The 18,552-nt window shown below is 44.0% G+C and overlaps 1 protein-coding gene across 5 annotated transcripts in view; it reads right to left on the bottom strand.

Annotated features, from left to right (window-relative positions):
* The window catches only part of rtel1 (regulator of telomere elongation helicase 1), a 145,581-nt gene that overhangs the window by 20,270 nt on the left and 106,759 nt on the right, over nucleotides 1–18,552 (bottom strand). For all 5 annotated transcript variants that reach the window (XM_086005347.1, XM_086005350.1, XM_086005346.1 and 2 more), the window contains exons 27-28: nucleotides 17,453–17,606; nucleotides 12,915–13,072 (exon numbers count right to left, since the gene is read on the bottom strand). In XM_086005347.1, the coding sequence (XP_085861473.1) occupies nucleotides 12,915–13,072; nucleotides 17,453–17,606 (312 nt within the window). The remainder of the gene's footprint in view (nucleotides 1–12,914; nucleotides 13,073–17,452; nucleotides 17,607–18,552) is intronic.

Genomic DNA, 18,552 nt, shown 5'->3' with positions numbered 1-18,552 from the left:
AATTTTGGATCCAACTTAGCACTTTCCTTTAGATCCCATGGGCTTTTACTTTTCTGACCTCATCAAAAGCCTTGCTAACATCCATGTTGACTACATCAAATGCACTACCCTCATCAACTCTTCTGGTACCTCAAGTTAGTCAGACACGGCCTTCCCTTAACAAATCCATGCTGACTGTCCTTGATTCATCTGTGCCTTTCTAAATGATGATTAACACTGACCCTCAGAATTTTTTCCAACTATTTACCCACCAGCGAGGTTCGGCTGACTGCCCTGTAATTACTTGCTCTATCCCTTTCTGAAAAACAGTACAACGTTAGTAGTCCTCCAGTACCATACCTGTAGCCAGAGAGGATTAAAAAATGATCAGAGCCTCCGCTATTTCCTCCCTTGCTTCTCTTAACAGCCTGGAATACATTTCATCCGAGCCTACTTTTAAAGATGCTAAACCCCTTAATACTTCCTCTCTCACCAGGTTTACCACATCTAATATTTCACACTCCTCCTCCTTAACTACAATGTCTGCATCGTCCCTCCCCTTTGTGAAGACAGACGCAACGTATTCATTAAGAACCACACCCACATCTTCTGCCTCCACACACAAGCTTCCTTTTTGGTCTCTAATAGGCCCTACTCTTTCTTTAGTTATCCTAGTTATAAAACACCTTTGGGTTTTCCTTGAGGGGGTGGAATTTCTGAAGGATGTTTAGGAGAATTTTCTTGATCAGCAATTTTCCTGCCTAACGAGGAAGGAGACATTGCTGGATCTAGGCCTGTGGAATGAAGTGGGTCAATGGGGAATGTCACAGTAGGGGAGCATCTCAGGAATAGTGATCATATCAAAAGGTTTAGATTAGTTATGCAGAAGGACAAGGAGCAATCTAGAAAAAAATACTTAACTGGACGAGGGCTAATTTCAGCAAATTGAAGAGGGATCTGGCCCGGACAAATTTAAGTCGAAGACCGGCAGGATGGAGGAGATGGTTCAGGCATAATCTAGATACATTCCCACAAGGGGGAATGGGAGGGCAACCAAAGCCAGAGCTCCCTGGATGACAAAGGAGTTAGAGAGTGGGATGAAGAAGAAAAAGGGTGCATATGACAGATGTCAGCTTGATAATACAAGGGAGGATGAGGCTGAATATAAAAAGTACAGAGAAGTGAAAAAGGAAATAAGAGAGGCAAAGAGACAGTACGAGAATAGATTGGCAGCTAACATAAAAGGAATCCAAAGGTCTTCTATAGGCATACCAACAGTAAAAGAGTTGTCAGAGGAGAGGTGGGGCTGATTAGGGACCAAAGTGGAGATCTATTGGTGGAGGCAGAAGGCATGGCTGAGGTACTAAATGAATACTTTGCATCAGTGTTTACCAAAGAAGAGGACTTTGACAAAGCTACGGTAAATGAGGAGGATGTCAGGATACTCGATGAGAAAAAAAAGGATAAACCTGGCAATTACAGGCTAGTCTGTTTAATGTCGGTGGTGGGGAAGCTTTGAGAAACAATAACCCGGGAGAAAATTAACAGCCACTTGGACAAGTATGGACTAATAAAGGAGAGCCAGCATGGATTTGTTAAGGGCAAATCGTGTTTGACTAATCTGATTTGAGATTTTTGATGAGGTAACAGAGGAGGTGGATGAGGGCAGTGCAGTTGATGTGTACATGAACTTTCAAAAGGTGTTTGATAAAAGTACCACATATTAGGCTTGTTAGCAAAATTGAAGCCCATGGTATAAAAGGGACAGTAGCAGCATGGATACAAAATTGGCTAAGGGATAGAAAACAGAGTTGTGGGGAATGGCTGTTTTTCGGACTGAAGGAAGGTATACAGTGGCATTCCCCAGGGTTCAGTACTTGGACCACTGCAGTTTTTGATGTACGTTAATGATTTGGACTTGGGGGTACAGGGCACAATTTCAAAATTTGCAGATGACATGGGCAGGCTGGGTGGAGTGGGTGGACACCAATGTTCCCTTTAAGCTGCGCAGCTGTCTGGAGGTCCTGCGCAACCCGGGACCGGCTTTTCAAATCGGAGATTTCGTGCTGCATGAATGGGCTGCGCAGCCCATTAAAGGGACCGCACACCCAAAAAAATCAGGGGGAACATTGGTGGATACATGGCAGATGAAATTCAACGCAGAAAAATGTGAGGCAATACATTTTGGTAGGAAGAATAAGGAGAGACAACACAAGCTAAATGGTACAGTTTTAAAGGGGGTGCAAGAGAGAGACCTGGGGCTGATTGTGCACAAATCTTTGAAGGTGGCAGGACAGGTTAACGAAGCAGTTAATAAAGCATATGGGATCTGGGCTTTATAAATAGAGGCATAGAGTACAAAAGCCAGGAAGTTATGCTAAACCTATAGAAAACACTAGTTCGGCACCAGCTAGAGTACTGCACCCAATTCTGGGCACCACACTTTTGGAAGGATGCCACGGCTTTGGAGAGGGTACAGAAGAGATTTACTAGAATGGTTCCAGGAATGAGGGATTACAGTTATGTGGATAAACTGGAGAAGCTGGGGTTGTACTCCTTAGAGCAGAGAAGGCTAAGAGGAGATTTGATAGAGGCATTTAAAACCATGAAGGGTTTAGATAGAGTAAGTAAAGAGAAACTGTTTCCAATGGCTGAAGGGTCGCTAACCAGAGGGCACAGATTTAAGGTGATTGGCAAAAGAACCAGAGGCGACATGAGGAAAAACTATTTTACGCATCGATCGGTTAGGATTTAGAATGCAATGCCGGATAGAATGGTAGAAACAGATACAATAGTAGCTTTCAAAAGGGAATTGGATAAATACTTGAACATAAGAAATAGGAGCAGGAGTAGGCAGGCCATACAGCCCCTCAAGCCTACTCCACCATTCAATAAGCTCATGGCTGAACTTCTACATCAATTCCACATTCCCACCCTATCCCCATATCCCTTGATTTCCAAAAATCTACCTATTTCAGTCTTGAGTATACTCAAAGACTGAGCATCCACAGCCCTCTAGGATAGAGAATTCCAAAGACTCGCAACCATCCAAGTGAAGAAATTTCTCCTTTTGTCAATCCAAAATGGCCGACCCCTTAGCCTGAGACTATGACCCTTAGTTCTAGACTCTCCAGCCAGGGTAAACAACCTCTCAGCAACTACCCGGTCCGGTCAAGCCCTCTAAGAACTTTATACATTTCAATGAGATCACCTCTCATTCTCCTAAACTCCAGAGAATATAAGCCCATTCTGCTCAATCTCTCCTCATAGGACAATCCCCTCATCCTAGTAATCAATCTAGTAAACCGCTGTTGCACCCCCTCTAAAGCAAGTATATCCTTCATTAGCTAAGGAGACCAAAACTGTACACAATACTCCAGGTGTGATCTCATCAAAGCCCTATATAATTGCAGCAAGACTTCCTTACTCTTATACTCGAACTCTCTTGCAATAAAGGCCAACGTACCAGTTGCTTTCCTAATTGCTTGCTGTACCTGCATATTAACTGTGATTCATGTACAAGGACCCTCAAATCCCTCTGAATACCAACATTTACTAGTCTCTCACCTTTTAATAAATATTCTGCTTTCCCATTCTTCCTACCAAACCACTTTGTTCAGTGTTAATGATCACCTAATATAAATGGTGAACTGAAGTTTTTTTGACAAAAGACTATTTTAGTGCATTTCACACTTCCCCACATTATACTTCATCTGCCACCTTCTTACCCACTCACTTAACTGGTCTATATCCTTTTGCAGCCACATTGTGTCCTCCTCACAGCTTACTTTCCCACCTAGCTTTGCATCATCAGCAAACTTGGATATATTACACTCGGTCCCCTCATCTAAGTAATTGATATAGATTGTAAATAGCTGAGGCCCAAGGACTGATCCTTGCGGAACCCCACTAGTTACACCTTGATATCCTGAAAATGACCCGTTTATTCCTACTAATCCATTCTAATATATTACCCCCAATCCCATGAGCCCTCATCTTGTGTAACAACCTTTTGTGGCACCTTATTGAATGCCTTCTGAAAATCCAAATACACCACATTCACTGGTTCCCCCTCATCTACCCTGCTTGTGACACCCTCAAAAAACTCTACTAGATTTGTCAAACACTATTTCTTTTATATAAAACTGTGTTGACTCTGCCTAATCATAGTGATTTTCCAAGTACCCTGTTACCACTTCCTTGATAATAGATTCTAGTAATTTCCCTACTACTGTTGTCAGGCTAACTGGCCTATAGTTTACTGTTTTCTCTCCCCCTCCTTTCTTGAACAGCAGGGTTACATTTGCTACCTTCCAATCTATGGGGACCGTTCTAGAATCTAGGGAATTCTGGAAGATCAAAATCAATGCATCCACTATCTCTGCAGCCACCTCTTTTAAATCCCTAGGATGTAGCCCATCAGGTCCTGGGGATTTGTCAGCTTTTAGTCCCATTAATTTCTCCAGTATTTTTTCTTACTAATACTAATGATTTTAAGTTCCTCAATCTCATTAGGCCCTTGGTTCCCCACAACTTCTGGTAAGTTGAAGGAGAAAAAATTGCAAGGATGGGGAGAAAGAGCTGGGGAGTGGGATCAACTGGATTGCTCTTCGAAAGAACCAGCGCAGACTCGATGGTCCGAATGGCCTCCATCTGTGCTGTACTATTCTATTCTATGATTCTATGAGAGGAGGAAGAGATCCCGGGACGCATATTGCAGCAGGTGGTCGCCCCACGGCTAAAGAGGCAAAGGAAACAAAGGGAATGATCGTTGTGGGTGTGGTGAGGACAGGTAGAGACAGTGCAGGAAACTCCTGGGGTCTGAAGCTGTCTAATAGGCATACAGTGCTGGATACCTAGGACACAGACAAGGAGGGCAACTTTTGAGAGAAAGTATAAGCAATGTCATGGCACAAGTACCTTATTTGGCACTGCAGCAAGGAAGGAAATACCTTGACCTGCTTCTTAGTAATCAGGCAGAGCAGTTAACCACAAACACGAGTCCCGAATAGGGTGTTTTCTCCCAAGTGCCTGTGTAAAGGGCACTGGGAACAGCTTTAGAGCAAGCTGTGCTGATGGGCCAGTCTACAAAATAGAGCTCACATGAAGATTACATAGAGCTATGGGGGAGGGTTTAATCTAATATGATCAGGGGAGGATGAAATCCTTAGACAAATTAGAGATGTATTAACACTATAGTTCTAATTGTAGGAAATTAGAATGATACAAACATAGACTGGGTTATGGAGAACATTTGTGATGAGAAGGGAGTTTTTTTTTGCAATGCGTTCAGGACCTTATTTGGCACTTCAACAAGGTAAGAAACACCTTGACCTGCTTCTTAGTAATCAGGCAGAGAAGTTACGTAACCTAAAAGAAGGGGGAACATTTGAGAAGCAGTAATCACACAATATACAATAAACTCTTTCGTATCTGGCACCGACGGGAGCGGAATGTGCCAGTTGATTAAAAATTCCGGATTAACAGAGAGGTAGGCAATTTTTAACACAAAAAAAATAAAAACCAGTGACTAACTCAGCCACCGCGGGAAACTCGGACTCGGAAAAACGAAAAATGGATGGATTCGGCAAGATTACCGGTTATCTATTTTGCCGGTTATTAAAGAATTCCAGTTGATTAGGTGCCATTTAAACAAGAGTTTACTGTAGTTAGGTTCAATGTTAGAACAGAAAAAGTCAAAAGCAAGGACACTTGACTGTAAAAAGCAAATTGTTGCAAGATAAGAAAGACTTTGCCCCAATTAAATGGAAGAAAAGTTGGCAAGTAAAACATAGAAACATAGAGATAGGAACAGGAGTAGGCCATTCGGCCCTTCGAGCCTGCTCCGCCATTCAATGAGATCATGGCTGATCTTCGTCTGAGATCATAGCTGATCTTACCAGTTCAGTACCCCGTCCCCGCCTTTTCTCCGTAACCCTTAATCCCCTTAGCCTTCAGAAATATATCCAATTCTCTCTTGAAAATATTTATTGAATTAGCCTTCGCAGCCCTCTGTGGCAGGGAATTCCACAGGCTCACCACTCTTTGAGTGAAGAAATTCTTCCTCATCTCTGTTTTAAATGATTTGCCCACTATTTTTAGACTGTGGCCCCTGGTTCTGTGCTCCCCGGCCATTGGAAACATTCTCTCTGAATTCAGCCTGTCCAGGCCTGCCATAATTTTATATGTTTCGATGAGATCACCTCTCAATCTTCTAAACTCCAGTGAGTACAAGCCCAAACTATTTAATCTCTCTTCGTAGGTCATTCCCGCCATTCCAGGTATCAGCCTGGTGAATCGCCGTTGCACTCTTTCCATGGCAAGAACATCCTTCCGCAGATGGGGTGACCAAAACTGTACACAATACTCCAGATGCGGTCTCACCAGCACCTTGTACAGCTGTAGTAAGGTATCCCTATTCCTATACTCGAACCCCCTTGATATGAAGGCCAACATACCATTTGCCTTCTTAATCGCCTGTTGCACCTGCATGCTCTCCTTCAGTGACTGGTGCACAAGAACACCCAGGTCCCTCTGCACTTCCCCATCTCCCAATCTATTGCCGTTTAGATAATAATCTACCCTCCTGTTTTTACCCCCAAAGTGGATAACCTCGCATTTATCCACATTATAGTGCATCTGCCACGTATCCGCCCATTCCCCCAACCTGTCCAAATCGCACTGTAGCCTCCTGACATCCTCATCAGAGCCCACCCCTCCTCCTAGTTTAGTGTCGTCAGCGAATTTGGAAATATTGCATCCAATTCCCTGATCCAGATCATTTATATATATTGTGAACAGCTGGGGTCCCAGGACAGATCCTTGCGGCACCCCGCTGGTCACTGCCTGCCACTCCGAAAACGAGCCGTTTATTCCAACTCTCTGTTTTCTATCCGCCAGCCAGTTCTCTATCCACGTTAATACTTTGCCCCCAATCCCATGAGCCTTAATTTTGCATGATAATCTTTTGTGTGGAACCTTATCGAAGGCTTTCTGGAAGTCAAGGTACACCACATCCACTGGCTCTCCCCCATCTATTTTACCAGTTACTTCCTCAAAAAATTCCAGCAGATTAGTCAAACACGATTTACCCTTTGTAAATCCATGTTGACTCTGTCCGATCCTTTCCCCATTTGTCAAGTGCTCTGCTATTTTATCCTTAATAATGGACTCTAGCATTCTGCCCACAACCGATGTAAGGCTTACTGGTCTATAATTCCCTGCTTTCTCTCTACCCCCCTTTTTAAATATTGGGGTAACATTAGCTACCCTCCAATCCACGGGTACTGTTCCCGAGTCAATGGAGTTCCGGAAGATGATCCTTAGAGCATCTGCTATCTCCAGGGCCACCTCCTTAAGTACCCTAGGATGTAGTTTATCAGGCCCCGGGGATTTGTCGGCCTTCAGTCCCCTCAACTTACCCAGCACCATATCCCTAGAGATACTAATTTCTGTCAGCTCCTCCCTCTCATTAGTCCCTATGTTTGCCGATATTCCTGGGAGGTTGTTTGTGTCCTCCTTTGTGAATACAGAACCAAAGTATGAGTTTAATTGGTCTGCCATTTCCTTATTCTCCATTATATATTCTCCCGAATCGGACTGCAAGGGACCGACTTGGGATTTTACCAGTCTTTTCCTCCTGATATACCGATAAAAGCTTTTGCAGTCTGTCTTTATGTTTGCTGCAAGTTTACTTTCGTATTCTATTTTCCCCTTCCTGATTAATCCCTTTGTCCTCTTTTGCTGTATCTTGTACTGCCCCCAATCTTCCGGTCTGGTGCTTTTTTTTGCCAGTTGATATGCCCTTTTTTTTGATTTTATGCTGTCCCTAATTTCCCTCGTTATCCACGGTTGAGTCACCTTTTTAGGTTTATTTTTGTGACAAAACTGTAGATTAGCAATGGTAAATATTTAAACAGGAGATGAAAAGGATAGAAATTTTGTATGTTCCAATAAGGAAACATAATGAGTGTATCGAATGCAGAGTTCCATGAATGAATAGATCAAATTTGAAACTGTTTTAAAAAAAAAAAAAGCATTGAGCGCTTAGGGAGCAGATAATAAATAAAACCAGGACAAATGTAAAGAATATATATGAAAGCTACAAAGAGAGATCTCAAAAAAGCCAAGAGGTAGATGAAAGATAACTATGACAGAAATGGGCAATTAAAAAAAGTTTTGTATAGGCACATTAGTAGTAAGAGAATAATCAAAGTAGGGATAGAGCCATTAAGAGATGAAGGAGGTGAGCTTGTGACATATGAGGGAATGCCAGAAATACTAAATAAGTTTTCATAGAAGAGGTGGATGTTGAAACTGCAGGACCACCCGGGGTTATTATTCAAAGAGAGTGTGTGTGTGAGAGAGAGAGTGTACCAAAGAATTTAAATCAGACTTACAGTAAACAAATTACTGAGAACTGAGTTTACATATGAAGATCCTGATGGAAATTAGAGAAGAAATAGCAGAAGCTCGGGCTATAATTTTCCCAAAATTATAGTGGAGTGTGGCCAACTCTTCAAAAAAGGAGACCGAGATAAGCCAGGAAATTATAGGCCTTTTAATCTTGCTTCAGTTGTTGGTCAACTATTAGAGTCTATAAAATGGGATAAAATTACCAAGCAGTTAGAGAACAAGAAGTTAATAAGGGTTAGACTGCACAGATATCCAAAAGGTTGATTAGTATTTAAGGTTTGTCAATTACAGAGAGGATAGGTAAAGAAATGCAGTGGAAGTGATTTATATGGATTTTCAGAAGCATTTGATAGGGTAGCACATAAGAGACTTATGACAAAGACAATGGCCCAGAAATTCGGGTCCCAACGCGTGAGTACGCACGGGGTACTCATGCATAGGCCCAACGAAAGTGCACGTTTCGTGCATGCGCGGGAAACCGGCACTTCCGTTCCCCTGAAAGAAGGGGTTGACAGGTGGAACGCATGCGCCGGAGAGGCAGCGCGTGCGCATCGAACTTACGTTTTTTTTGCAGGTTTCTCCGGGAGGGTAAGTCTCCAGGAGTTACATTTTTAAAAAGCAGGCGCAAGGCCTGCTTATAACAAGGTAAGTGGTGAATTAATTAAAATTAAAACATTTTTTCCACAGGTTTATTATTTTTTAAATACTTTAAAGGTAAGTTTATTTTTAGCCCCGTTAGAAAATGTAATTAATTTTTTCAAAAATTTAAATTGTTTAAAATAGTTATTTCATGTAATTTATAGTTATTTTAAAAATGTGATTTAAAAAAACATTTTTTTTTGAAGTTTTAGTGATGTTTTGGGGCTTATAGTATTTATCGGTTTGACAGCTCTTCCTGTCAAACTTATGAATGAAGCCTTCCCTGCTACCATTGGCTCTCCATGGCCCACGTGATCCCAGGGGACGCATGAGCTAACTGTGCCCCTGGGATACGCAAGCACTGCGCGCCGGCAGTTGGAGGAGGCCCAGGATCGGAATCCCACGCGGGCCCACAGCGCAACGGCCAGCGCGCTAGGTAAGTGCAGGTCGGGGGCTTGCACCCGCGGGAAGCCCCCGACCCGAATTTCTGGGCCAATAATACTTAAAATTAAGGGGAATATGGCCACATGAATAAGAGAGATGGTTGGAAGGCAGAAGTCAAATGATAGGGGAAAATATTTTTTGTGGACTGGAAAGACAGCATGAGTGGTGTGCCACAGGGATCTGTGTTGAGGCTACTCTTATTTATATACATAAATGATCTGGATTTAGGAATTGAAGGAACAGTATTGAAATTTGCTGATGGCACAAAATTGGGACGATATGGCAAATTATAACAAGGAGTATGCATGACTGTAGGAGGACATAGGCTACCAGGTTGGGCAGCTAGATGGCCGGTGCAGGTCAATGTCGAAAAATGTGAAGTAATACATTTTGGAAATAAGAATAGGGAAAAGAAATACACTATTTTAAATGGAGTAGAGGGACCTTGGTATGCAGATATACAGTTTATTGAAGGTTGCTGTGTAACTAGGTAACACAATTTTTGACTGGTATCTAAAATACAAAAGCTGGAACGGTGATGTTGAATTTGTACAAGATCTTAATTAGGCCTAAGTTGGAGTATTGTGCGAAGCTTTGGGCAATCCATTATTGGAAAAGTGTAAAAGCAATGGAAAAAGGGCAGCATTCCATAAGAAATAGGAGCAGGAGTAGGCCATTCAGCCCTTTGAGCCTGCTCTGCCATTCAATAAGATCATGGCTGATCTTCTACCTCAACACCACCTTCCTGCACTATCCCCATAATCCTCGATTCCCTTAGCATCCAAAAATCTATCGATCTCTGTCTTGAATATACTCAACGACTGAGCAGCCACAGCAGTCTTGAATATACACAACGACTGAGCATCCGCAGTACTGGATGAGCAGAAATTTCCTCCAACTAAATATTAGGAAGACCGAAGCCATCGTCTTCGGTCCCCGCCACAAATTCCGTTCAAGACACTAACTCCATCCCTCTCCCTGGCAACTGTGAGGCTAAACCAGACTGTTCACAACCTTAGCGTCATATTTGACCCCGAGATGAGCTTCTGACCACATATCCGCACCATCACTAAAACCGCCTATTTCCACCTCCGGATCATGGTCCGGAACCATCCCTGCCTCAGCTCATCTACTGCGAAATCCTCAACCATGCCTTTATTACCACAAGATCTGCCTATTCCAACACACTGCTAGCTGGCCTCCCACGTTAAACCCTCCATAAACTTGAGGTCATCTAAAACTCGTTCATCCATCACCCCTGTGCTTGCTGACCTACATTGGCTCCCAGTTAAGCAACGCCTCGATTTTAAAATTCTCATCCTTGTTTTCAAATCCCTCCATGGCTTCACCCCTCCCTATTTCTGTAATCTCCTCCAGCTCCACAACCCTCCAAGACATCTGGGCTCCTCTAATTCTGGCCTCTTGAGCATCCCCAATTTCAATCGCTCCACCATTGGTGGCCCTGCCTTCAGCTGCCAAGGGCCTAGGCTCTGGAATTCTCTCCCTAAACCTCTCCTTCCTACTTTAAGACACTACTTAAAACCCACCTCTTTCACCAATCTTTTGGTCATCTGCCCTATTATCTCCTTATGTGGCTCGGTATCACATTTTGTTTTATAACAAAATAAAAAAACAGAAAATGCTGGAAATACTCAGGTCAGGCAGTATCTGTGGAGACAGAAACACGTTTCAGGTCGATGACCTTTCGTCAGAACCCTGTTTTATAACATTCCTGTGAAGCGCCTTGGGATGTTTTACGATGTTAAAGGTGCTATATAAATACAAGTTGTTATTGTTTCTGGGGTAGAAAATTCCAAAGATTCGCAACCATTTGAATGAAGAAACTTCTCCTCATCTCACTCCTAAATGGCCGACCCCTAGTTCTAGATGCCCGAGGCAGTGAAAACATCCTCTCAACATCTACCCTGTCAAGCCCCTTAAGAGATCACCTCTCACTCTTCTAAACTCTAGAGAATATAGGCCTAGTCTACTCAATCTCTCCTCATATGACAATCCCTTCATCCCAAGAATCAGTCTAGTAAACCTATGTTGCACACCCTCTAAGGCAAGTATAACCTTTCCTAAGGTGCGCACGACCCCCCGCCGACCCACCTTCCGAAATCCGAAATTCTCCGAAAACCGAAACACGGCTGGTCCCGAGGTTTTCGGATAAAGGATAGTCTACCTGCATAACTAAACAACAACTTGTATTTATATAGCGACTTTAATGTAATAAAATGACCCAAGGCGCTTCACCGGAGCGTTATAAAACAAAATTTGACACCGAGCCACATAAGGAGATATTAGGGCAGAAGCTTGGTCAAAGAGATAGGTTTTAAAAGGAGGAAAGAGAGGGAGAGGTTTAGAAAGGGAATTCCAGAGCTTACGGCATGGCCACCAATGGCGGTGCAATTATAATCAGGGATGTTCAAGAGGCCAGAATTAGAGAAGCGCAGATATCTTGGAGGGTTGTGGGGCTGGAGGAGATTACTGAGATAGGGAGGGGTGAGGCAATGAAGAGAACTGAAAACAAGGATGAGAATTTTGAAATTGAGATGTTGCTTAACCGGGAGCCAATGTAGGTCAGCGAGCACAGTGGCGATGGGTGAACGGGACTTGGTGCGAGTTAGGACATGGGCAGCCGAGTTTTGGATGACCTCAAATTTACAGAGGGTAGAACGTGGGAGGCCAGCCAGGAGTATATTGGAATAGTCAAGTCTAGAGGTAACAAAGGCATGGATGAGGGTTTCAGCAGCAGATGAACTCCAGAGGTGGAAATAGGCGGTCTGAGTGATCGGAAGCTCATCTCAGGGTCAAATATGATACCAAGGTTGCAAACCGTCTGGTTCAGCCTCAGACAGTTGCCAGAGAGAGGGATGGAGTCGGTGGCTAGTGAACAGAGTTTGTGGCGGGGACCAAAGACAATGACTTCGGTCTTCCCAATATTTCTGCTCATTCAGTACTGGATGTCGGACAAAGTAGTCTGGCAATTTAGAGACAGTGAGGAGTCGAGAGCAATGGTGGTGAGGTGGAGCCGGGTGTCGTCAGTGTCCATGTGGAAACTGACGCTGAATCTTCGGATGATGTCACCGAGGGGCAGCATGTAGATGAGAAATAGGAGGGGGACTAAGGATAGATCCTTGGGGAACACCAGAGGCAACGGTGCGGGAACAGGAAGAGAAGCCATTGCAGGTGGTTCTCTGGCTGTGATTAGATAGGTAACAATGGAACCATCCGAGTGCAGTCCCACCCAGCTGGACGACAGTGGAGGCGCGTTGGAGAAGGATGGTGTGGTCAACCGTGTCGAAGGCTGCAGGGAGGTCGAGAAGGATAAGAAGGGATAGTTTACCTTTGTCACAGTCACATAGGATGTCATTTGTGACTTTGATAAGAGCTGTTTCAGTTGCAAAAATATTTCAGTCAGGTACACATCCTACCTTTTTTCCACCTAGGAATATGCCTTCATCGGTCTTTAGTTCACTGTGTTCTAAAGCATCGAGGAGACTCACAGGTTTCTTTCTCGTGTTCTCAGTGTCTCTCTCGTATTCAATGCAAAGTTTGGCCATGGCATCACCCCCAGAAGGTTCAACATCATCTGTACACAAATAAATAAATACAAATTAGCAATAATTAAAACAGTCAAATAACTTTTTTTTGGAAGGGGTGGAGAGTTGTTAGCCTCACAATTTAAAAAAGATATACAGTATAAGTAGTTTTAGGTTTTAACCCCAGTCTAAATGGATATGCTTCAAAACATTGAAAATGGCATCAAATGAAAAACCAACAGCTTGCACCTTTAATATAGAAAAACATCTCAACACACTTCACTGAGCCAAAGAAGAGATTAGGAGGGGTAACCAGAAACCTGATTAAAGATGTGGGTTTTAAAGAGGGTCTTAAATAAGAGGGAGGGTGAGGTGCTTAGGGACAGAAGTTCAGAGCATAGGGCATAGATGGCTGAAGGGTGGCTGGTAATGTGGGGCAGATAGAGGGGCAGGGGGATGCACAAGAGGCCAGAGTCAGGAAGAGAGTTTGATGTGGATGGGGCTGGGGGCCCAAAATTCTAGTATTACATGAGGTGACAGGAGTAAGGAGAGGCAAGACCATGGAGGGCTTTAAACACAAGGATGAGATTTTTTTAATTTGGGACCTTTGGGGATGGCAGCTAATGTAGATCAGCATGGGCCCTCGAGGGGTAATCAAATGGTGTTGCTTCCTAAAAAAATAATTCAATTGTGATCTTCTAGAAACCGTTAAAACTTACTGGAAGGCAGTAAGTGCAGTCTGAATGCAAAGCTGTGGCCAAAAACACAATTGTGGGTCTCCGCAAATCTCGAGCGAGAATTGAACAGCAGTATTAAGAAGCAGGAGGCGGAATTAAGTAAAGACCGAAAATGCAGCAGCTGCCGAACAATCTTTGTGGTCCAGGAAACCAACAGTTTAAAGCTCAGCAGAAAATAAATCGAATCAGCAACATTCCAAACAGCCGCTCATAGCATGGACCTGAAAACCCAGCGTAAATCCCCATCCCCACCCCCACCCCACTCAGCAGTAATTACACTTCTTCCCAGCACTGACTAGAAAACAATGAGCTGAACTGGACCAGTGCTGGGCCAGCAGAAGAACTCCAACGATCATTACTAATGGAAACATAGGTACCATGCCACACTCCCTAATCCAGATCATATCTGGAACCAAACAACCACCACTGAGATGAAATATGGGAACAGAGCAGCACCTCACGAAGTAAACTCATAAAACCAATGGGGGGAAAGTCCAACATTCACACCACAGAATCAGAAAGGCAACTAAAAGAGCACACACTCACAAACTCCTGTCCCCATCCCCCCACTGTGCATAAACACTAATTAATACCACTAACCCACATATAACCCCTACCACTGCCCCCCTTTAATTTTTTGAAAAATACATTTAAATGTTTTAAAGGGGCTAAAAGTAACCGTACCTTATTGTACAGGTTATTTAATGTTGCCACATGAAGACTCTCAACCTCTCTCTTCAGCAGCACCGACACACTCTATCTCAAAGCTGTCCTGGTCCACAATTCCATTTCATCCTTCGCCTCATCCGGCGCTTCAACAGAGAACTTTTTTTCTTCCTTTCAGATGTCAAGGACCGTAAACTTCAACAACTCTTGGACACCAACACCCCTCCGGAACCGTCTTCCAGCTCACTTTCCTCTGACCCCATCCCTTATTACAATCTCACCCCCTGCCGTGTTTTTACCATTCCCCTCTGACCTTTCCCTCTCTGGCCCTGAATGATCAGTCCTTAGCAACGGCCTAAGCTTCACCCCCTTACGCTCCCATCTCAATGAATTTCGAGCTTGGCATGATGCCGAGCTCTTTTTCCGTCACCTTTGTCTCCGTGCCCACTTCTTTGGCCAGAAGTCTTTCTCCTGCTTTCAGAATTCTCATTCTACCCCTCCCTCTGGCCGCTTACCCTCGCTAGATCTTTTCATTGCTAACTGCCGGCGTGACATCGGCCGTCTCAATTTCTCTTCGCCCCTCACTCGCACCAACCTACCTCCCTCAGAACTTGCAGCACTCCGTTCTCTCCAATCCAACCCTAACATTGTCATTAAACTTGCTGACAAGGGTGGCAAACCGACCTCTACCGTGTAGAGGCTGATCGCCAACTCTCTGACATCTCCTCCTATCTCCCCCTGGACCATGACCCCACTACCAAACATCAAGCAATCGTTTCCAAGACTGTCACTCACCTCATCTCCTCTGGAGATCTTCCCTCCACGGCCACCAACTTCATAGTCCCCCAACCCCACACAGCCCGCTTCTATCTCCTTCCCAACATCCACAAACAGGACTGCCCTGGTGGACCCATCGTTTCAGCTTGTTCTTGTCCCACGGAACTGATTTCTTCCTATCTCAACTATTTTTTTCCCCCCTTGTCCAGTCTCTTCCCACCTACATTTGCGACTCTTCCGACGCCCTCCGCCACTTTAACAGTTTCCAGTTTCCTGGCCCCAACCATCTCCTCTTCCAATCCCTCTTCTACACCTCCATCCTCCACCATGACGACCTGAGGGCGCTCCGCTTCTTCCTTGAACAGAGACCCAACCAGTCCCCATCCACCACCACCCTCCTCCGCCTGGCTGAACTTGTTCCTTTGACTCCACTCACTTCCTCCAAATTAAAGGTGTTGCTATGGGAACCCGCATGGGCCCTAGCTATACCTGCCTTTTTGTGGGATATGTGGGACATTCTTTGTTCCAGTCCTACTCAGGTCCCCTCTCTCACTTCTTTTTCCGGTACACTCATGCCTGTATTGGTGCAGTTTCCTACTCTCGCCCTGAACTAGAAAAGTTCATTCACTTTGCTTCCAATTTCCATCCTTCCCTCATCTTCACATGGTCCATCTCTGACTCTTGCCTTCCTTGACATCTTTGTCTCCATTTTTGGGGATAGGCCATCGACCAACATCCGCTATAAGCCCACTGACTCCCAGTTTCTTCGTCTCCACCACATCTGTTCTGACAATGCCACCTTCCATACTAGTGCTTCCGATATGTCTTCCTTTTTCCTCAACCGAGGATGCCACTCTACTGTGGTTGACATGGCCCACGGCCGTGTCTGTCCCATTTCCCGCACTTCTGCTCTCACCCCTTCCCTTCCCTCCCAGAACCACGATAGGGTTCCCCTTGTCCTCACCTTTCACCACACCGGCCTCCACATTCAACGGATCATCCTCCGCCATTTCTGCCTCCTCCAGCGTGATCCCACCACCAAACACATCTTTTTCCTCACCTCCCCTTTCAGCATTCCGAAGGAACTGCTCCCTCCATGACACCCTGGTCCACGCCTCTATCACCCTTCCCACGGCACCTACCCATGCAAGCGCAGGAGATGCAACACTTGCCCTTTTACCTCCTCCCTGCCTACTGTCCAGGCCCCCAAACACTCCTTCCAAGTGAAACAGTGATTTACTTGTACTTCTTGCAATTTAGTATACTGTTTGCTGCTCATGATGCGGTCTCCTCTACATTGGGGAGACCAAACGCAGATTGGGTGGCCACTTTGCGGAACACCTCCGTTCAGTCTGTAAGCATGACCCCGAGCTTCCGGTCGCTTGTCACTTTAATTCTCTGCTCCATTCCCACTCTGATCTCTCCGTCCTCGGCCTCTTGCACTGTTCCAACGAAGCGCAACGTAAGCTTGAGGAACAGCACCTCATCTTTCGATTAGGCACTTTACAAACTCAACAAGGAGTTCAACAATTTCAGACCACAACCTCTGCCCCTATATTTTCCCCCCCTTTTTTTCTCACATGGTAGCTGTTGATGATTCTGCCATCACTATTTACACCTCATCTAGACTCATCTTTTGTTTCTCAACTTGCCCCATTACCATCTCCTTTTGCCTAGCACCATCATCCTTTTTGTCTTAATCTCTCCTGCCTTCCATCCCATCACAGACCTTCCCTTTTGTTCTTTCCTCCCCACCTCCCTGACCCTATCCCACACTTGATAAAAACCTGTTACTTCTCTAACTTTTTCCAGGTCTGACGAAGGGTCATCGACCCAAAACGTTAACTCGGTTTCTCTCTCCACGATGCTACCTGACCTGCTGAGTGTTTCCAGCATTTTCTGTTATTTCAGATTTCCAGCATCCGCAGTATTTTGCTATTGTAACAGAATATTACACTTGGTCTCGACTCCCCCATGTCTAACGCTACAGAAGTTTGACTAGTTCTATAATAAATACGACTGAATTTAACACATCTTTTTTCCGAGCCTTTTGTTGGCATTGTTACCTATAAAAGTGCATGACTTTTCCTTTTAAAAAGATTGAAATGTTATTTTGGTAGTTAATTTATTGGCAGCCTCGATTTTATTTAAAATGACTAGAAATCGATCCCCGACACACACACATCAATACCTAGGCCATTGATGGTTACTGCAAATGAAATTAACAGCAATATAGAAAATATACTGTACCGGCGCGCCTTCTTTTGAGACTTGGGACATGAGAATCTAAAGTTTTTGCTTTCTTCAGACTTAGGCTAGAGACAGCAGGCAAGGACGAGGCAGCTGAATTTACCCCCGAACACTGGCCATTGCAAGACCCCATCTTCAGTTTTGGTGGAGGCATCTATTTGTTTAACAGAAATACTATTAAAGTAAGAAGCCCATATTTTAATGTTCTTGCAAATATTTTTTTTCATCTTACAGCATATAAACTCATTTAAGTAATCCATAAGAATCATGTTCTTTAGTACAAGTATTAGAACTTCATAATGTTTAAAGGCAAAGGGAGGTACTGGGGGATCTCTTTAATACAAAGTATTAGTGCCAGCTATATAAAAATGTAAAAAAAATTCTAAAATAGTTTATAAAACAATTTAACTTAGTAAGGGGCATTTCAAATTGATTTTACCTTCCCTGCATAGATGCTCTATTTTGGTTCTCCAGACTCAAGAAGGAGCTACTTAGTTGGTATCAATTATGGACTAGTCAATAAGTAATTGCATATGACAATGTAGATTGACCTCCTTCTCTCCCTCCAGCCAGGAACGTGGATCAGGTTGGCACTAGATTGCCCTTAGGTTATCAATGAAATGGCACAAGTAGCTGACAGGAGACATAGTGGACATTTGTTGTTACCCTGCTAGGAAGTGGATGTTACAGTTTGGGCTTTCTCACTTCTGTCTTGGCCTCATGAAAAATCCCATTTTGTATGGAAATGTTTCTCCTCAGATCCAAAACCAGCATCGTTATATGTGCCATGTGTGGCGTAGCATGCTCAGAATTAGTAATTACCCCTTAATTACAGTATATAGTACACAGATCACGCGGGAAGTCAGCCATGCTCTCCTGTGAAGTGGCATACACCATGCCATCAGACCAATATGTACAAGTTAAAACTAATAGGTTATTTACAGGTTGAACAATACATAGAAACAGTGAGACAGAGCAACATATTGAGTATACTAAATTTTAAAACAAGAGGAGAATCAGTTCAGAAGAGGCCAAAATAAAAAGGAAAGACTTGCATTTATATAGCGCCTTTCATGATGTCAGGATGTCTCAAAGGACTT

The sequence above is a fragment of the Somniosus microcephalus genome, chromosome 13 (assembly GCF_052327205.1).
Source record: "Somniosus microcephalus isolate GS21.2 chromosome 13, FLI_Smic_1.0, whole genome shotgun sequence".
In the NCBI taxonomy this organism is placed as follows: Eukaryota; Metazoa; Chordata; class Chondrichthyes; order Squaliformes; family Somniosidae; genus Somniosus; species Somniosus microcephalus.
Note: the sequence above shows the minus strand (reverse complement) of the source record. Positions and strands in the feature narration are given on the sequence as shown.